The 22,535-nt window shown below is 35.6% G+C and overlaps 1 protein-coding gene across 2 annotated transcripts in view; it reads right to left on the bottom strand.

The window, feature by feature from the left end:
- Positions 1–22,535, bottom strand: part of LOC121985342 (mediator of RNA polymerase II transcription subunit 33A-like) — a 52,704-nt gene that overhangs the window by 7,777 nt on the left and 22,392 nt on the right. For both annotated transcript variants that reach the window (XM_042538730.1, XM_042538729.1), the window contains exons 9-11: positions 22,256–22,423; positions 16,728–17,388; positions 12,361–12,567 (exon numbers count right to left, since the gene is read on the bottom strand). In XM_042538730.1, the coding sequence (XP_042394664.1) occupies positions 12,361–12,567; positions 16,728–17,388; positions 22,256–22,423 (1,036 nt within the window). The remainder of the gene's footprint in view (positions 1–12,360; positions 12,568–16,727; positions 17,389–22,255; positions 22,424–22,535) is intronic.

The raw sequence follows: 22,535 nt of genomic DNA, 5'->3' as shown, positions 1-22,535 counted from the left end.
TGTCCCTCATCAGTTTTGGGGTGATGCCGTACTTACTGCGTGTTATCTCATCAATCGCATGCCTTCATCCACCCTTCAGGGTAAAATACCTCATCAGGTACTTTATCCACATCAGTCCCTTCATCCTCTACCACCTCGGGTCTTTGGTTCTATTTGTTTTGCTCATGCTCTTGGTCCCGGCATTGACAAACTATCTCCTCGGTCTCATAAGTGTGTCTTCCTTGGGTACCCGCGGTCTCAGAAAGGGTACAAGTGTTATTCCCCTACTCTTCGTCGGTACTTCATCTCTGCTGACGTCACATTCTTTGAGTCGGTTCCTTTTTTTGGTCCTTCCGCTTCACAGGCCGAGGTTTCTCCCTCTCCACCTGCACCAATGACTATCTTTTATCCTCCGGAGGCGCCTCTATCACCTCCTGCCTCATCCCCTCCTTTGCAGGTTTATCAGCGCCGTCCTCGTTTTGCTTTGCCGCCGACCAACACTGACACTGCTGTCGGCACATCTATAGAGCCTAGTCCTTCGTCGTTTACTCCGGTCTCGTCTCCTGACTCTGATGTTCCTATTGCACTTCGAAAGGGTATGCGTTCCACTCATAATCCTTCTCCTCACTATGTTTCTTTAAGCTATTATCGTCTTTCCCCATCCTATTATTATTGTCTATCTTCCCTGTCGTCTGTTTCTATTCCAAAGACTGCAGGTGATGCCTTTGCCCATCCAGGATGGAAACAGGCTATGCTTGATGAAATGAGTGCCCTACAGAGCAGTGGGACTTGGGACCTCGTTCCTCTACCTCCTGGGAAGTCAGTGGTTGGTTGTCGATGGGTGTTTACGGTGAAAGTTGGTGTAGACGGCATGGTTGATCGGCTTAAGGCTCGTCTTGTCGCTAAAGGCTATACTCAGGTATTTGGATTGGATTATGGCTACACCTTTTCTCCTGTTGCCAAGATGTCTTCTGTGCGTCTTTTTCTGTCTATTGCTGCTATTCGTCATTGGCCCCTTCATCAGTTGGACATCAAAAATGCATTCTTACATGGTGACTTGCTCGAGGAAGTCTACATGGAGCAACCTCCGTATTTTGTTGCTCAGGGGGAGTCTTCTGGTCTTGTATGTCGCTTGCGGAAATCTTTATATGGTCTCAAGCAGTCACCCAGAGCATGGTTCAGTAGATTTAGTACCATAATTCAACAGTTTAGCATGACTCGAAGCGAGGCTGATCATTCTGTTTTTTATCGTCATTCATCTACTGGTTGCATTTATGTAGTGGTTTATGTTGATGATATTGTCATCACAGGTAATGATCATCTTGGAATTTCACAAGCAAAACAACATCTTTTTAAACATTTCCAGACAAAAGATCTTGGCAAACTCAAATACTTTCTAGGGATAGAAGTGGCACGGTCTAAAAATGGGATTATTATATCCCAAAGGAAGTATGCAATGGATATTCTGGAAGAAACAGGAATGTTAAACTCAAAGACAGTCGACAATCCCATGGATCCTAATGTCAAGCTCCTACCAAATCAGGGGGAGCCTCTTTCAGATCCTGAACGGTACAGGCGATTGGTAGGGAAACTAAGCTACCTTACTGTTACTCGTCCGGATATCTCATTTGCAGTGAGTGTAGTAAGTCAGTTTCTTAGCTCTCCATGCAAAGAACATTGGGATGCAGTGACTCGCATTGTTCGATATATCAGGGGAGCACCAGGAAAGGGTCTTTTATATGAAGACAAAGGACATACTGAAGTCGTAGGATATTCTGATGCATATTGGACAGGATCTCCCTCTGATAGAAGGTCCACTTCTGGATTTTGTATATTTGTCGGAGGTAATCTTATTTCTTGGAAAAGCAAAAAACAAAATGTTGTGGCAAGATCCAGTGCAGAGGCAGAATATCGAGCTATGGCTATTGCTAGTCAAGAACTTATATGGTTCAGGAACTAAGGTTTGGAGAGGTTACACAAATGTCACTCATATGTGACAACCAAGCTGCTATGCATATTGCCTCAAATCCAGTCTTCCATGAGAGAACAAAGCATATTGAAGTTGACTGTCACTTTGTCAGAGAGAAAGTCATATAGTCATATCCGGAGAAATATCTACTAGTTTTGTCAACTCAAATGATCAGCTAGCAGATATATTTACTAAATCACTTAGAGGTCACCGGATTGACTACATATGTAACAAGCTTGGTATATATGATCTATATTCTCAAGCTTGGGGGGGAGTGTTAGAATAAGTAAAAGGGTATTTGAGTCTTTTGGTTTATATTTCGTTTCCTATATAAAGGCCTAACTCGTGGGGGTTCAACCAACATGAGATTCTAGGTTTTACTTTAAACAATAATAATTACATTAATCCATGGATAGTTTAAAGTTTTCAAATAAATATAACATACCAAATCTTAAAATTATCAAAATATATCGAAAGAAGTCAAAATTGAAGATCAATCTTCATGACTATTATAAATATAAGGTCTCGAACTTGATACTTCCGCAATAAAACTTAAAACGGAAGATTAATTTTCATTGTTGTTGTAAATGCAAGTTTTTGGACTTGATGTCTTTACAATAAATTACAATTGATATCAAAACTAGAATTCAATATTCAACATATCAAATATAACCTAATAGTAAACATTTATAGCAAACAAATATTCATAAAAATATTTTTTAAATAATATATTTTATATTTAAAAAATACCAAAATTGTATCAAGAAGACACGATACGATTACTATATCGTTCTAATTGTATATTGAAACTCTAGCACGGCTTGATATTTTAAACCTTGTGTTAGAGTTAATAGTTATATGAATATCAAAAAAATATACATGTTTAGGTCCCACATGGGATATTAAATCATTAGGAGTTATACCAAAAGCATATAAATACATGATTTTAATTGTTCTCATATAAATACCAATGTAGTTTCTCTCCTATGGTTGGATAGATTTTTTTTTTCTTTCTTAATCTACTTAGGACCCTAATCATGGGTTTAATGTAGCGACACAATTTCCCCTCGCACACTCTATTTGTCAACCCATTGAGACTAGCATGGCCAATTTGTTCCCTCATCGATTTTGTGACTGCCATCAACATCATTATCACCATCATCTGTGTTGTTAAAGGCGCACCCGAGGTGTCAGGCGCACAAGGCGCTAGGAAAAACACCTTTTCCCACACGAGGCGGGCGCTGTTCGTCAGGCGCGCGCCTAGGGCACCTTTGCACCTCAATTGAGGCGTGATCGAGGCGCGATCGTGAAGATTTAAAACCCAAAAAACCATTTGATTTGGTTTGGGATTAGGGCACGGAGAAGAAAAAGATAAAAGGGAAGAAGAAAAGAACGCAAAGAAGCAAAGAAGAAGAAGAAACCTGAACCTTCATGTTCAGTGTCCTAACTGCTGTAGTCCGGTTTTACTTTTTTTTTTGTCCTATTTTTTCATGTTTTTCTTTTTATTTTTGTCCTATTTTTCTATTGCAGGTATAGTGGTACAATATAGATATGATGCAAATACATTGTCTACCTTCTCACATTTACATTGATCATGTTATCAAGTTTGCTAAGGAACATAATCTATTTTCTTTTACTTAGTTTGTAATACTTCTTGTTCAATATTCAAATCATTCTTTTTGTTCATTTTGAATTTTAGGTTCTTTATAATAGTAGATGTTATAATAAACTAAACGAGATCACAGAAAGAGCATTTGTTGATAAGAGAGAGGTATGAAAAATTTATCTAATTTACTTAGTTATTACTTGCTTATACTCGAAAGTAATGTTTCTTTGTTTTCACATTGTCTGGGCTTTGCAACTGAAAATTTTACCTAGAAATTGTTTTACTAATCCATCCTTTTTAGTTTACCATTTATACAGGAAAGTAATGTTTCTTTGTTTTCACTTATAGAAGCATATTTTGTGAACTAAAGATTTTTCAAACAAAAGCATAATTTGCTGGTTCGTGTTTAGTGTTCTTGCTACTGTCCGATTTTGCTTTTTTTTGTCCTGTTTTTCCATTTTTTTGTCCTGTTTTTCTTTTTATTTTTGTCGTGTTTTTCTATTACTGGTACAATATTTTTCTATTGCTGCCTACTGGTATAGTGTTGATTTTATTTTGTTTTTGATTTTTCAGATTATTTTCTTGTTCAACTATCATGGAAGGTAGTAGTGATACTCCAACATATATATCAAAAGATCCGGCATGAATTATTTTCAAAGAGTTAATCCGAATAACAAAAATGATTTGATTTGTAACTTTTGTCAAAAAGTTACAAAAGGGATATCAATCGTGTAAAACAACATCTTGTTCGGGGTTTCGAAATACGACTTGCAAAAAATGTCCGCCTCATGTACGTGAAGAAATAAAAAAATTTCATTGAGAAAAAGACGAAGAAAAGTAATCTTTCTAAACTTGCAACATTGGACTTTGAGGATGTAGATCCTCTTGGTGATGATATTATGGATGATATTTGAGCTAAATATGTGCCGCCTATAAGTTTAAGTACAAGTTCTAGAACAGTGAATACACAAAAAAAGGCCAAGACAAATAGGTCAAATGGATACGTATTTTGCTCCTAATGTACAAAAAAAAAAAAATTGTTGAAAGTAGAAAGGGTAAAGAGAGGCAAACTATGATAAATGAGGTATACAAGAAAGAATTGTATGGCCATAACTAAGTGGATGTATGATGCGGCAATTCCTTTTAATGTCGTTAACTATTCAAGCTTCAAAAGGATGTTGGACTTGGTTGGCCAATTTAGTATAGGTCTAAAAGGACCTAGTTATCATGAGGTGCGGGTTCCTTTTCTAAAAAAGATTGTTGATAGTGTGACAAATGATTACATTAAGTCGTGTGAAACAAAATGGGCCAAGTATGGTTGTAATTTGATGGTAGATGGGTGGGCAGACAAAAGGCAAAGGACATTGATTAATTTTTTAGTGAATTTACCTAAAGGTTCAGTTTTCATCGAATTGGTTCATGCTTCTGATTATGCAAAGATTGGAGAGAAAATATTTCAATCGCTTGATTGATTTGTGAAGCGTGTAGGAGAAGCAAATGTTGTTCAAGTTGTTACGGATAGTGCAAGTAACAATGTGCTTGCTAGTAAGAATCTATTTAATTCTTTCTTATCAATATGTTTTTTCTTATTTATGTTAAACTTATCTAGTTTTCTAACTTCTTTTGTAGGAAAATTATTAAAAGCAAAAAAGGCTACACCTATATTGGGCTCCTTGTGCTGCTCACTGCGTCAACTTGATCTTAGAAGATATTGAGAAATTGCCTAATTTTAAAACAACATTGAAGAAGGCAATGAGTGTGAATACTTACATTTATGTTCGCCTAGGCATGATAAATATGTTGAGGCAATTCACAAGACAAAGAGCTTTGTCGGGCGGGTGTCACAAGATTTGCTACTGCTTTTCTCACTCTTGAAAGGATGCACTTATAGAAGCAAAATTTAAGAAAAATGTTCATTTCAAAGGATTAGATAGAGAGTAAATGGGTAAAAGAAGCGGCGGGCAACAAGGTAGCTAAAATCATCATGACACTTAGATTTTAGAGCAGTGGATATTTTAAAGATATGTCCCTTTAGTCCGTGTTCTGAGACAGGTTGATGGTGCAAGAAAACATGCAATGGGCTATATTTATGAGGCTATGGATAGGGCAAAAGAAACAATTATGAAGACTTTTAAGGAGAAAGAAGAGAAATACAAAGAAGTGTTTGAAATCATTAATAAAAGATGGAAATGTCAACTTCATCGGCCTTTGTATGCTGCAGGACATTATTTGAATTCAGAATATTTTTATTCATACACAGATTCAAATATATGTGGAGAAGTGGTGAATGGTTTGTTTGAAACTATGGAGAGATTGGTTTCAAGCGATGTTGAGCAAGATAAAATCACTACTCAGCTCTCTATATATCGAAAGGCAGAAGGGCTATTTGGGAGGAATGTGGCAATTAGACATAGAAGAGCATTATCTCCAGCAAAATGGTGGGAAAACTACGGAGTAAATACCCGAGAATTGTAAAAATTTGCTATTAAAGTGCTTAGCCTCACTTTTAGTGCTTCCGGCTGTGAACGCAATTAGAGTGTATTTGAGTAGGTATGTAATAAATATAAATGTATAATATTATTAGTATGTTACTTTTATAAGTAGAAATATTCTTTGCTATTTTATTATACTTACTGTGATTTTTGACATTTTGTAGATTCACAGCAAAAAAAAGGAATAGGCTAGCTCAGCAACGTTTAAATGATTTGGTATTTGTAAAATACAATCGTGCATTAAAACTTCGGTATGTTGCACGTGATAAGATTGACCCCATCTCTTTGACAGATATTGATGACAGTAATGAATGGTTAATGGGTAGAATGAATGGAGAAAGTGATAATGAAGAAGATGAGTTGGTTTTTGAAGGTGATGACTTGACATGGGATGTCGTTGCTAGGGCTAGTGAAGCTAAAGAGCCTGAATATTGTACTAGAGGAAAAAACATTGCATCCATGACCTCTAGTTCACATGCTAGGCCTAAACAAATCAAGAAGGGAAATATATCTTCCTCTATGAGACACTCATCTCTAAGACTTAGAGATGGAGAAGAAGAAGAAATTGAATTTGAAAAAATAAAGATAAAGAAGAAGAAGAAGAATACAATGAGAATGATCTTGAGCTTGATGATTAATTTGACTTATTACGCTTGTTTTGATGAACTTTCTTAGTTTAGATTAGAAAGTTGAAACTTGAAAATTTGAAACTTTTATTAATTTTATCATGGTGTTGTTTTGCTTGTCATATTATGTGTTTTATGGCTAGTGGTTTGATATTTGTGTGTGTGGAATATTAATAGTTATCATATTTGACATATTATATGTATGTGTGAATAGTTTAGTAATTAACCTCATGTTCAAGAGGCGCGCGCCTTAGGCGTGCCTTACGCCTCGGGCTCTAGGAGTCCTTTGTGCCTCGATGCACCTCGCGCCTCTAACAACATTGACCATCATCAAGCATAAAGCTTTATTGATGTATCATGTCTAATACTCATCATCTTTATCAACAATTGCACAAAATAGAAGATGTCAATGCCCAATACACCAATGTCTACTTTGGCACTCAACCTAGAACTACATCATCATTATCATTCAATGTCACTTATCTGCTCGACGTAAACTCCCCTCAACTCTAGGGCGTCCTCTTTAATCTACTCAATTATGATTCAGTGTTATAACAAGCAAGTTAGATTTCATTAAAACTATATAATTGCAAAAGCTCCTCTTGGTCATATATTGGCTTCTTAGATATCCTTTCTTGATGTTGCCTACCATTTCTAGGTGAAAAGTGTAGGATAGATTTTGTCGATGGGGTGAATAGCGAAATCAATTTTCTTCATTCTTTCTACAGAGTTGTTAGTTTACACAGCGGAATAATAAAAGTAAAAACAATAAGAAACAAAACACCAGATTTACTTGGTTCACACCCCCCAAGGTGCTACGTCCAAGGCCATGCACAAAGCGATCGTCCACTAGTGTCTTTCTCCATTCTAGAGTCTACCAGAGGCATAAAAACCTCTTACAAATTTTGTAAGGAAATCACAATTATAAAAATACTGAATAGATGATATAATAACAAACATAAAAGAAAAACAAACTCGTCGATCTCCGGTTCGAAAATCCTGACTGCGAAGGCGCTCATCCTAGATCTTCATAGATCAACAGGTAGAACCTGCAGCACTATTTGGAGCATGAAAATGAGAATAGATTGTTTGTAGTTGATGCTTCAAGAGGCTACCTCGACTTCCCTTTTATAGAGAAACACCCTCCGATCGACTGGAGCTTAGTCAAAATTTATCCGAGGACCGACTCGCGCAAACCTGATCACGTTGACTTCTGGTTGACCGAAAGGGTCCAATCACCGAGACCAATTCCCAAATTGTCCAGCTCGAGCCTTCGTCCAACTGTTGTTCATGCAAAACAAACCAGCAAACAACAAGCAAAAGATGCAAAACCCAGTACTTGGTTTACCTAATCTACAAGGTTCATTTTACTCCTCCAAGACTTCTCTCTTTGCCAAGTGTTCAGCTCCCAACTGAACCACCTTTAACTTAACCTAGTTCCCAACTAGGTCTTCAACTGCTATATGGTTCCCAACTAGGTCTTCCCTTTGCCTAGTCCCACTAGGACTTGCACTACCTTGTCCCACTAGGTCTTTCCATCATCCTGCCAAGTATCTAGTCCTACTTGAACTTCTCACTCACTTCAAGGCTTCAAGTCAATCTTGACTTTGCTTGGACTTTACACTCAAATTGATCAACCTTGATTAAGTTATTTGGCCGCTCTTGACCAAATTCCCTTAAACATATTGTTCAAACAAATATTTAAAATCCTGAAGGCTGATTGTACCAACAAAAAGGTTGTTGCATTGGGAGAAAAAAAAGATTAATTAAATCTAAGGAAATGATGCTCATCATCTCATGTAGTGATAGTCACGTGCTCTATCCAAAGCCTTTAACACCAATGCAGGGAAAACTCACCTCAACACCAATGAAGTGTCCTATTAAGTGAGTGCCCTCCTCACCCCAATCATTTCTACACTCCACCCACTATCATGCAAAGCGAACGACAAGTGATGCCAAATTTGATTCTTATATGATCTTTACCCAAATCCTTTGTGTTAGTGCAAAAGAATCCCCTTCTAACTCTAATATCATCCTAGTCCAAGGTGAGTTGTGTTGAGTTTAAGTCTCTAAACAGTGTTGTATAATAAATACTATGCCAATATGGTGTTAGTAAGTATTTACTTTCAAATAATTCTCATTAGTATTTGAAAGCAATAAGTTAGAAATTATTATAAGAATCTCAACCACCTTGCTCAGAGTTTATATGATATATATCTCATATCATCTTCTGATTTCGACAAACAAGCTATAAATTTTTAACTTTCATTCTACTTGTTTTCTTTCTTTGATAAAAACAATACCAAAAATTGTTTCAATTTGTTTCCCTTGTACGAAGTAGGAAATCACTAACTAAAGAAAGAGTTTTACTGTGTATGCAATATGTATTCTACATCCGGAAACCAAGTGTGTATAAATGTTTGTTCATCTAAATTAATACTTGCAATAGCAATAGAAGCAATATTATTTTTATAAGCTGAGAATAATTAAAATGAGACTAAAATTTTTTTCGTAGTCATTTTCATCTACAAGAATAAAGTATAACAATTTTTTATTTTTCCTTTGCAAAGTTAAAGGGTAATCTGGTGCATGAAACTTCTGCTAATGTGGGTCTCGGGGAAAAATCGGACCGCATTAAGTCTATTGTATGCAACTTTACCTTTGCAATACATTACAAGAGATTGTTTTTGCGACTCGAACCCATGACCATTAGGTCATACAACAACAACTTTACCGTTGCGTCAAGATTCCCTTTTTTAGTTAATGTCAAAAATATATTGTCACTTGCTCTATTAAACGTTGTTACCCAAGTCCTTATTACTATTTGACAAGATACAAAGATTGATATCTATTTAACTTTTCCAGATTTTTAATATCAAAATAAAGCTAAATTAAAGAAACTATATTGTTAGTAGGATACAATGTCGTATTGGATACATTAATTGTGTAAAGGCTTCATTTACTAAAAAATAATTAAATTCTTAGTTCAAACTTCACTAAGGCATGTAGTCAATTATTATAACATTCAAAACAGAAAAAGATAACTCAAAGCAAAATCTATGCAATTTATATTGCTTGTTCTAAAAATATAATATTTCTGTTGGGAACATCACACTCATTTCATTTCATTGAGCATAACCTATAGTTAGTAACACTCTTGAAATATATATATATATATATATATATATATATATATATATATATATATATATATATATATATATCCCTATTGAACCTTTAATTAAGCTAAAAAAAAAATTCAATACAAGAATCACTACTTGAATGTATACAAAATCCCAACGTTTGTTATATATTAAGTCTTGCTTTCAATTAAAGTTTTTGCTACTATTTAATTTTGAATTTTATTGGTTATTTAAGATCAACCAACCAGAGTTTTAGATTTAGAAACCCAATCAAAGTGTAATTGGAGTGTGATTGAGTCCTTTGGTAGGGTTTATCATCTTGGTCGAGCGGGTTTAAATTTGGTTTAATTCGTGCTCGATTTGATCATTTAAGGTTGAACCAAACTTATTTTATTTCAAACTGAATTTAGAGGTGTTGTCTAGTTCAAGTGGCCAAGTTTTAGATGAAATTTTTTTCTCTCTCGCTCATTGTACTCTCCTTCCTCCAACTTGATCCTTCCGCCTTACTATTCTCTCTCTCGAATCTTTGCTCTCTCACTCCCTCACACCTGGCATCACCATTGATCTAATCGTGAAGTTGAAGCACTAGATCAAGCCTTTAGTGGGTTAGCTCCTTCCTTCTCTATCTCTAGTAGGTCATCCTCTCTTCCATTCGTGATCTTGCTCTCACTCTCCCTCTCATCTCTTGCAAGTTAATTTCTCCTTCAACAATAGTGTGTCATTCTCACCACGTTGTTGTCATCAATGTTTGTGTTGATATTGACATTGTGTGCATCTTGGTATTAGTGCGAAATGATAAATCTTGATTGTGTTGACCGGCATGTCTTGAGATTTTAATCCATGTCATGGTCTCCTTCACCAAACTATGGCATCTCGCCATGTTAAGTTACAGGGACATGCAAGAAGGTGTATTCCCTTGATTGTAAACTAGGGGACACTCTTAATTTTAGTTATTTTTTGTTATTCCAACAACCTTCTCTTCTGAAAGTCAATGTTAAAATTTCAATTTACTAGACACTTTTCCTTCACAGGGAAATGTTCATAAACTCAATTCCTAGATAGCATTTTCTCTTGTTTCAAAGTAAAGTTGGAACTCTAATCTCAATTTGCCATTGTTATCACACACAATTGATTCATTGGTCTTTATTCCAAGTAGATGTCAAAACATTATTATTTTCTCATCTCTTTAAGTAATATCAATTTGTACTTGATTGCTTTCAATATTAACACATCATAAAATGGATGTTAGACTAATCTCTTTTTCTAATCCTCACAAGCGAGGTTTAAAATTTCGACCCGTGCCGAGGTTTCGGTCCGGGACCGGAATGATACGGTTTTGATACCGTATCGTGCCGTGCCGATATAGTTTCGGTATTTTTTAAATATAAAATATATTAATTAAAAACTAACATATTTAACATAAATATTTAAAAAATAAACAAGATAAAAAATAATCTTTTAAAAAAGGAAAAGATATGAAAATAGATAAATAAATAAATAAATAAAAATTTTATTATAATTTTCAAATTAAAATAAATGAAATATAAAATTAATTAGATAATTTTATTAGGGTTTAATAAAGTCTTTTTAGATTATCTCCACCATAACTAGGAGTTGATTAAAAAAATTAACCTAAGTTCAATTATAAAAAATTTGAAATCCGACACCACTCTCGAGCCCGCACTACTTCGGTGCTATCGCAAGGTTGTGCGACCAGCCATGGCCGCGGGGATTGCATGACTCCTTTGGTGCGACCACGTTGGTCGTGTGACCCCTCTACAGTGACCGCAAGGTTGCACGATGTCTCCACGGCGACAGCGGAAGGGTTATGCGACCTCTCCGCTACTGTTGCAGGGTCGAGCGACCCCTACCACGAGATCGTGCAACACGTCGCACTTGTCGTGGGTCTGGTGCCGGGGTCGTGCCAGTACCGGTCATCGAGCGGAACGAGACGTTTCGCCCGTTTCGACCATTTCGGCACAGCACTTTAAATCATGCTCACAAGTTGTTAGTTCATATTCGGAACATCAGTACCATGGGGTATCTTCAACTATAGAGGGAGTTAACGAAGATTTATCAATTCCTTAGAAGATCTTATCAAGTCAAAGTCTTATTCAAAGACTGTCCCCAACTTTAGCCTAGAGAATTCCACCTAGTATCTAAACCATTTTAGCAGTTTTTTATCATCATCTTCATAGGGTATCTTATCATTTTTTTCCTAGTTGAGGAACTTTTTATATATTATCTAACAAGCTAGATATCTACATCAATCTATGTCATACATGAGGTGAGTGTCAGCAATAGTTGTTATATGAGCATTATAATATGATGTGTCATGTCAAAGTCATAAATATGACTGTAAATTTTTCTCCTTTATTCGAAACAATAGAATTTTTTCCATCAATTAAATCTTTGGTTTTCCAAAGATCTAGGCCAACAAAAAGGAAAGCAAATGGCAGAAACAACACAACTAGCACTGGCAAATCAGACGAATAACAAAATTGAGATAGTGAGAATCACAAAAGAACAAGAACAGAATTCATACGTGGATAACAACTGTTGATATGAACCCCAACAGAGGCAAGGATTTCTTTTATTTCAGACTCCATCGAGAGAAGAGTTGGAGAAGGGCTGGGCCAGTCTGTTCCATTCAATGAAACAGGTTTCCATATTCCCCGAGTAATCTCAGCAGAAAAATAACTAATTATAGCAGCAATAGAAGCAGGCAGGAAATCCATAAGATCTCTCAAACCTAAAGAAATTTTAGATTTGTTATACTAAAATAGAGATGAAATAATAAAAATGTTTTGGGACTACTATTTGGGTTTAAAAACATGGAGCAACATTAATGCTTGTTATGAGAGATACACTACAGTGTCTAAAATGCAAGTTCTCTTTAATGATATACAGGCTACTTTTATAACTGAAATAACACAAGCTTTATCTAAAAGCCACCGAAGAACCTGATCACATGTATATACTGTCTCATGCTCCAGATGGCACCTTAATTGGCAGCTAAGACAGAAAACATTGTAATGAAAATCAAAAAATGATGTATACTGTCAGAATTAATCACATTCAAAATACATCGCTTAGGTACTTATCCTCATTTAATTTCTTAGAGATATAATCTTTCATAGTTAGGTAGGATGAGGATATGATTCCAATTTCATATAGAGATGATTGCTAACGGCAAAAGAATTGTTGCATTCTTCCATGACAACAACATTTCAAGTATAGAAACTAAGCCAGTTTTTTTCAACTTGATGACTAGCAGCAAGGAGCAGATGGGTGTTGCATATATTTCGACCAACAGAGAGAAAAGCCGAGGCATGTGAATGAATATAAAATGGTAGAGATATAGAATCCTAAAAACAGGTGAAAGAAAGAGTATCACAGGAAAGTCAAAAAGGAATACAGGTATTTGCACGTTCTTTTAAATAAATTCATCACTAGTTTTATCAGTAATGAGGATGGAGTTCGTTTACATCTTTTAATCATGTTTTACAAATGACCAGCTGGCCGAGGTTGCATGTTTCCTAGGCATTTACAGTACATATCAGATCACATATAGCATATGCAATTGACTTTAAAATGGACACCATATAACTGGCTTTTTCACCAAGGTACCAAACAGTTCTGTATTGAGCAGATTCTGAAATTGCTGAAAACAGATTTGAAGAATTTGAATACTGAACACTTTCAACATATTTCCACGAGAGCGGCTGCTGCTCGTCAGCGTTTGTAAGAGGTACAAGATGCTGGACTAACCCAGCGAACTATGCCCGACAATTACAAGGAGGTGCAACAATCCACAGCTGCCTGAATGCTGCAGAACATAGTTTCTACGTGCAACGTGCCAAGCTGGGATATTTCAAGCAGGTGGCCCGGAATACCTCCTATTTTCATGCACTTGTAAAGAGAAAAATAGGCGTAATGAAATCACAGTCGTGGAGAAGAATGATGGCAGTCTTACAGAATCTTTTGAGGAGGTGGTACAGGCCTTCACGACTCATTTTCGGAGACAGCTCAGCACATTAGCAGACCAGTCAGCTTTCCCCCACTCCTGTTTGCAGTTTGGGCCAAACATCAGGACTGACCAGCATGACCAACTTGTCCGCCTCCCTACATTGGATGAGATCAAAGCGGCATTGCTTGACATAAGGGATTATCGATGGCTATGGGTCAAAAATTTTCAAACAAGTTGGGACACAATTGGAGGGGATTTTACTGCAGCTATCCTGGAATTTTTCATCAGTGATAAATTGCTCCGAAGATGGAATCACATTTTGATATCTCTTGTCCCAAAGTCAGCCCATGTGAGCACAATATCAATTATAGACCAATCTCTGTTGTACAGTGTTTTACAAGGTTTTTTTTAAGCTTTGGGCAAGCAAACTGTCGACCACATTGGACCATATTTAGATAATATCCACCTGGTCAGGAGCTTTTTCGAAAATACAATAGAAAATGCATCTCACCCTGGAGCATTATGAAAGATTGACCTTCAAAAGACTTTCTACTCGGTACATTGGGATTTCTTGCATGAGGCACTTATTGGGTTGAACTACCCGGAACAGTTTGTTGTATGATTATGGAGTGTGTGACTACCACCTCATTTTCAGTAGCCATTAACGGAGGATCTTTTGGACTCTTAGCTAGAGGCATGAGACAGGATGACCCATTATAACCATATTTATTTAGCATGTGTATAGAGATTTTTGGGAGGCATACACAAACTATTGGATTGTGCTTCCGTTTCCACCCTAAGTGTGATCATATCATACTAGCTCATCTAGCCTACGCGGATGATCTACTTCTATTCAGTAGAGGTGATGAAGCTTCAGTTACCATATTGACTATTTGCTTACAGGGGTTTGAAGAGACAGCAAGGCTTCAAGTTAATAGACTAAAGTTATGTATTTACGTTTCCATCACGGGCTTTCAAGAGGCACTATGCCCTTCAGATATCTTGGGATTCCGTTAGCCGCAGAGCGTCTTCGGATTTCGAATTACAACCCACTACTTGATTCTTTTTTAGTGCAACGGATAAATGCTTGGCTGAAGAAGATGCTATCATATGCGGGCAAGGCACAGCTTATTACTTCCGTACTCTGGCTATCTATTCGACCACTACCACTTGCCATCATTGATCATATTTACAACATATCATTCATGTGGATATCAAAGCACCCACTAGTGTCATGGGCAGATATGTGCAAACCCAAAGAAGAAGGTGGCTTGGGATTTCATGATTTATGAGCTTAGAACTTAGTCCTTTTGGCAAAAGTACTTTGGCGGATACAAGCTGAGGATGTGCTCTGGATAAAGTAGGTGCATCACACTTACATGAGGCGTGCAAATATATGGGCATGGGAGGTAGCCTATTTGGATTCCCCTCTAATCAAGCACCTACTGCATATATGAAATCTTTTATTATTAGATATTCACTCCCTGGAGGCTACTGGACAAAAATTAGCAGAGTGGTTTGTTCAAAATGGCAGATGACTCATGCATATGACTTCTTTAGATATCCTAGTCCTAAGAAGACATGACCCGAACAGTCTAGAAGACCTACTTATAACCAAGTCATACAGTCACACTCTAGATGTTGGCAAAGAGGCATCTTCCCACAAGAGATTACATGGAGGATCGACAATGCATTTTTTGTAGACAGGTACTCGAGTCGTAGGAGCACCTATTCTTCGGGTGCCCCTTAGTATGGAGTTATGGAAGAGCATTTGGAATTGGCTACACATGCGGCAGGAGATGTCTACCGACCGAAGGACATTGAGAATTTTTGAGATATACTATCGTGGGAGTCGAATGTTGACAAAGATCTGACATCTTGCCTTGTCCTCTTTGGTTCACATCTTGCCTTGTCCTCTTTGGTCCACTATGTGTACAGAGCGAGAAATAGTAGTCTCTTTGATAAGGTACAGACTGTGAAGATTTTTAAAAGTGTACAAATTCATGTATTCTTGTCCTTAGGAGTGTGCTCTGATCTGACACTTTGTCAATCATGAGTCGCTACTAAAGTCCACTTATTATACGCTTTGTCAGTGCTATATATAAAATTTTACTTATCCAAAAAAAAATTTGACTTTTAATATATAGGACCAAACCGCCTAGGTTGACACATGCAGTCTATGTGGCCTTAACCTATGTAATCCACCTCCATTCATTATCATCCTCACTACCTAGATTATCTCATTTTACGGTCCCTTGGTTTGTCTCGTGCAATCTTCTCTAATTATTTACGGAACTCAAGCAATCAAGCCACCAACATGACCACGCTAGGTCATTAGTATAGGGCTACTCTAACACCACCGCAATGCTCTTCATCCTACAATCTCTGGGCTATTTCATATCATCCTTCGCTAATTTCTTCACACCTTCAAGGTACTCATCATCTAATCATCACTCAACCTAATCAGCCACAAGCTCTCTAAGCTACATGTGTGTTCTAACAAGTCTCTACACACTCAAACGCACATATTAAAACACAATGAATCCAAGACCAATTTTAAGCACTTTGTCCAAACATCAAAATTTAAAGTCACGCCGAACCACTTGGGGTATAACTGCACCACAATACAATGGCAAACTTCACCTTTAGAACGTTTCAAATTGTATGATAGGACTAATTATTGGTTTTCACTTGGATCTTCACGCAATCAAGCAACAACTTAATTTGCTAGACAAGTGAAACATTAAACACATAAATAAGCACTTGGTTTGAAAACTTGACACTCAAAGCCTTGAGAGTGGACTAGATGCATCTTCAGTGAAACATGTTACCTATAGCTTGCGTTTAAAGTACAGTAGATCTAGTTTTTCCTACTTAGGTTTCATAAAATAAAATCCAGAGAAGAAAGCATGGAAAGAGTCAAGACAAAAAGTGCATAAAACCTGTAGTCAATTCACGGGATGAGAGCCTCCCATGGGCACATGCAGTCAAAACAGCTTCAAGAACAAAGGGAAGTGCTTCTAGTATCTCCCATGCAGGGAGCATTGGTCTTTGAAAAGAATCTTCAGTTGAATTAACAGGTGATCCACTTATGCTGCTGCTTGAGTTTGATGAAGGATTACCAGAAACAGGTCCACATTTTGACATTTTTCGGCAAATCATGCTCAGAATCTTATTAGCAAGTTGGTGGACAGGATTTTTACTAGAAAGACCAGAAAGGGTTGAGGCTATACAAGCTTGATTCTGGAAGTACCAAGCCCTTAGTCTTGGAAATGAGTCAATGTAAACTGGTTGACTTGGCGGTGCATTAGAAAGAGATAGTCTATCTGCATCAGGAGAGTTCTGCACACCCAAACGGCTATTGTGCATCAGTAAGAGATAGTCTAGTGTTAATTCCAGCCTAACAGGACCTCCACGACCTGCTATACAGTGTTCCTGAGGTGGCTTGTAGAACTTCCACAACCGAAGAAGAAAGAGGAATGCACAGGAGAAAACTGTGTAAACAGAAGATTCCTCAGAAGTGCTTGATCTATGACTGGAAAGGGGTGAGAGTGACCCAAAGAACTCACAAAGTGGCATTAAAGTTGCTGCAACTTCTGGAACCTGAGAGACACCATTAACTTAATTCACTGATGAGAATAAAATGCAAGTAAGATAATGAAGACAATTAAGCATACATTATGCATTTCAAACAATCATTGCTTAAATTCCCATTATTTTTATCTATAAACATGAAAATAAAATAAACAGACAATCATTATATAATAAGGTATGATAACCATCCTAGAAATGAAATATATCATTAAGTGTTGTCAAATCATAAAAATGCATCTATGTTGACACTTAGAGTTTAATAAGCTTAATTGTGGGGTAAAATTAATTTATGCATATTATAGTACCATTCTTAGTGGCATCACATTATTCAAAGATGAAGAGAGGTTGTTTAAAAGGAAAGAAATTCTAAATTGTTATTCAAGGCACACGGGCAGTCCTATCCAATTGGACTATGTTCCAGTCAATTGTATTTTTAATGCAGTCGATTGGATGCTGTAAAATTCTTTACCTGTGTCTTTCTAATTTCACTTCTATTTAAATTTTGATTCTTCTTGAAAATCATCTTCACCATGTAGACTACATGTGATTCTTCATCACCCTATGATAACGGTGATAAAAAGGTTTAAAATTTTGAGCTATGTCGGAGTTTGTCTCAGACTAAAATGATACCGTTTCGATAATGTATCATTCCATACTGATATGCTTTCAATAAAGGACAGCTCGATTAGGGGTGTAATCGAGCCGAGCCGAGCCGAGCCGAACTCTTGGATGTTTGAGTTTGGCTCCTTTATAATCGAGCCGAGCTCGAGCTTTATTTAATGAATATATTCATGGCTCACGAGCTTATTCGAGCTTTTATCGAGCTTAATAAATATAAATTATAAATTTAAATATTCATTAAAAACTAAATTATATATTTTAAAAAATATATAATATTCTTATTAAAATTTATAATTTTATTCTAATAAATAAATTTAATATATTTGTCTATGTTTTTCATAAGTAGAGTGTAAATTCAATATCAAAATTATTTTTTTTTTTATTTAAAAGTTGATTCATGAGCTTAACAAACATGTTCACGAGCTAAAGAGCTGAATATTGTGAAGCTTGAGCTTGGTTTGTTTATCTTAACGAGCCTCATTAAACGAGCTCAAACGAGCTTTTATCGAATCGAGCTTCGAATAGCTCACGAGCGACTTGGCTCATTTACACCCCTAAGCTCGGTGCACGAAATTCCTGCCAATGTCAAGTCCTGGAGAAGAGTTTAGTGTACGCATTCTTACCCTTTCCCTAACTCAAACTCATGATCTCTAGGTCACACATGGTAGCAATTTTACCATTGCGCTAAGGCTCCCCTTCACTGATATAGTTTCGATAATTTCTAAAAATATATATTAATTTCTAAAAATATTTGAACTTGTTATACATATATATTTGAATATTTAAATTATGTTTATTACTAAACTATATAAATAAATTTTTAAAATGTTTAATATAAAACAAATTCATGGAATAATTGATTTTAAAAAATTAAAATAATTCTTAAAATTTTCCAAAAAAAAGAGAAATAAATTTAAGTAGTTTAAGAATAATTTTAATTTTTTTTTCTCAGATTGATTAGAGATTTCAAATTAGTTTTTGAACATATCTAAAAGTTCTTAATTTTTTAAATTAACTATTAAAAAATTTAAAATTACACATTAAGAATTATACATTATTTTTTAAAATATTTTAAATTTTTAACATCATAATATTAATTAATATTTACTTTAATTATTAATTATAACAATATAACAAATATAATCCTATTTAATTATATATAATAAATTTATCATTCTGCTTGTCGATCGACACCGAGAAGCAAAATTTGAAATCTCGTACTGTGGCAAGCAAACCGAATAAATCATATTGTTCTAACATAAACTCGATATCACTTGGAATCAAGGTTCAAAATCTCGAATTGTGTCATAATTTCGGTCTTTGACCAAAAAAGATATCATTGCTCCAATGCATGGTGTCAATGACATATTGAAGGTTGAAGAAGGAAGAAGATGAAGCAAAGAATGTGTTGAATGATATCAAGTTTTGGTAATTTATCGAGATTATATGTTTCCACTATTTCGCCTAGTATGGTACTGCTTGGCACAGACTCCTTCCTATGCTTCATCTCCATCTTTCAATATCAACCCATTACTGGCACCATGCATCGAAACACCGGCACAATATCAAAATAATATCATTCTAGTCAAAAATTGAAACTTCTGCATGGTTTGAAATTTTGAACCTATTTAACAAGCATAGGTTGGAGCCACGAAGTCATCTCGACCTCACAGCGGCCTCCGTTAAGTTGCATTTTTTTTCATTACCATCTTTTTAATTTTTTACACAGTTTATTCTGATTCCTTCCCCTAGTCCTTTCACTTCCTTAATTTTTTTCCTCCTTTAATTGTTTTCCCTCCTTCACTCCTTTATGTATCTATGAGAGCAAACAAAGAGAGAAAAAGACCCTTATCTCTTCAAGGATTCTTGATGGTTAATTTTTTCCCTTCGTCATCCGTCTACGAGATAAACAAAGAAAAAAAACCTCTTAAGAGATGGTTATTTTTTTTTTCTTTCATCTATCCATAGGAATTTAACTCTTGTGTAGGGAGTGCATTTGTATAAGGCAAATTGTGTCTTTGTATCCACTGAATACTCGCCACTTTATTTCTTGCTCCATCTTGCCAAATTGATCAAATCTCCATCTTGATCGAACACAGAATCATATCTGCCATATCAAAATCAATCCAAAAATACACTTTTATCTTTTACCAACATGAATTAAAATCCACTTCAAGCTTCACTGGTAAAAAATGTATGTGGAGCCTTGTGGAATGCAATTAATCCCTCAAACAAGAGGGTCCTCATTCTGCTATCAACTGTAGGATCAATAGTCAGTCTAAAAGTCTGTTTGAGTAATTCAACATGAGTTTGGTAGGGGTGGTGAATAGATGGTAACCTAAAATAAAATTTTCTTGCCAATATAAAATTAGTCAAGCTTGTTAGTTTGCATACGGTGTTTGAATGCAAGTTGTATCAATATATATTCGTAGCAGAAACAAATTAAATGAAAGAATACAATGCTAATTTGCACCCTAGCATAAAAGACACTTGAACAACAACAACAACCACAACCAAGTCTTATCCCACTAGGTGGGGTCGGGTATAAAAGACACTTAAACATTTGCTTTAAAAAAGTAAACTTACATAAAAATATATTCCAAATTTTGATGGTGAATTATACTAACAACTTTATAAAACTAAACTAATGATTAAGCCTACACTCGTTTTCTCGACACTACACTAGTTTGCTCGGCACTACCCGCCAAATTTTGAGTCAGACCCGGCATAGATACTAGGTCAAGTTGAAGGCAGACCCGGGCAATGCCTACTTGTTGGACCAAGCCTACACTTGTTTAGGAGTTAGGGAAATTTTCAATGATACAAAATCTGGAAAAAAAAACAAAATAGTTCTGATTAAAAAAACAGTTAATTAGTTAGGATATTTTGGTAAATTTTAGTCTAAATTATCAAATTGACCTAAACAAATATAAAACATTCTTCAAATTTTCCTATAACTACCTAAAATTTATTTTAAAATTCCAAAAAGCCAAAAACTTTTTTATACTTCTAGATTTTTTCCTTAGTTTTGATTTTTTTTTTTTTCCTAAATTTTTAATATTTAATATTTTTAGTTTCTTTGGTATTTTTATATTATTTAAATTTTGTATTTGAAAATCATTCTCAACCGACAAACTTAAGCATGGGCCACCACAAGCATGAGTCAACTAGGTCTATGTTCATGCCAAGAAAGAGAGATGTGATCCAGATTTAAAATCTCAAACTTTATTGGAGTTTCGTCCTTTGATTGGAACGATACTATCTCGGTATCATGCCAACGTTTCGATACATAGTGAAGGTGATGGATTGGAAGTTGAAAGAGGTGACACAAAAGGAAACATTGTTTGTGCTGAGTGATATCGAATTTTAGTAATTTACTAGACCAATATGTTTCAACCATTTTCCCAACATGACACCAGATATCAAATCATGGATGTGATATCATGAGCCACGCCTATCACAACCTGTGATATGGCATATCATGTTCAGCCCAATACGAAGTGTCATGTTTGGCCCCGTGCAATTACATCTAAATAGGCCAAGCAAGCCCATGTCAGACTTGATCTGGGCACAATTCATTGGTATTGGACAACATAACCATTAATTCATTTGGGTACATTTACAAATTATAAAATATGGAATCATTTTATGTAGTATGACTAGTAATGCACAACCCAGCCACCAATTCATGGGGTAGAATAAATCACAAAATATTGGACGGTCAATTTATAATAATTCTCAATTAATAATTAGAATGGAGAAAGGATGAAAATATAAATTATATAGTTTTGACGACTGAATTATAATACCACCATTAATGTAGGCACCCATGTCAAAGCCAAAAATAAATCTGAAGCAGCTATATTAACTTCAATCGTATTAGATATAATAAGCCTAAATTTCAATCAATTCCATTATTTTCGATCTGGATTTGACCTAAAAGTAAACCAAATTCATCAAATCAACTTAATTTCTTTGCATCTCTTATTTTTTAAATCCCTTCATCAATCTTAGTGGGACTAAGACAACAAATATTGAAGCCAATAGCTATCCAACTCAAGCAATCCATTTATGCATCAACTAATTTTGGCCCATGTTTTATCATATTAATTGTCAACTAGATATAAAGAATATCATCATATCAAACCCATGTTTCCCTAGAGTGACTAGCGAAACAGTAAACAAAGAGAAAAATAAAACAGAAGTAGCAAGAACAGGCATGCAAGAAAATGCACACACAAAAAAAAAAACTTACCATGCCATACAAAGAAAGAATGTGAACAGTATCCACTCCAGAAATTGCAAATAAAATAGCACTGAGAACAGGCATGTGACCAATTAAATAATTCCCTGCTCCTGGAGCTGAAGAATCAGAAGGCATAGGAGGAGATAGCATTTTGACTACAATTCGCACAACGTGTTCCTGGATTAATAAAGAGAAATTATAAGCATAGGTAAAACAGAAAGATCTTAATTCATGAAAGTACCAGATCAATGTAGAAATTAGAAGCATAGGTAAAACAGAAAGATCTTAA

The sequence above is a fragment of the Zingiber officinale genome, chromosome 5B, assembly GCF_018446385.1.
Source record: "Zingiber officinale cultivar Zhangliang chromosome 5B, Zo_v1.1, whole genome shotgun sequence".
Classification (NCBI taxonomy): Eukaryota; Viridiplantae; Streptophyta; class Magnoliopsida; order Zingiberales; family Zingiberaceae; genus Zingiber; species Zingiber officinale.
This window is presented reverse-complemented; position numbering and strand designations above follow the sequence as displayed.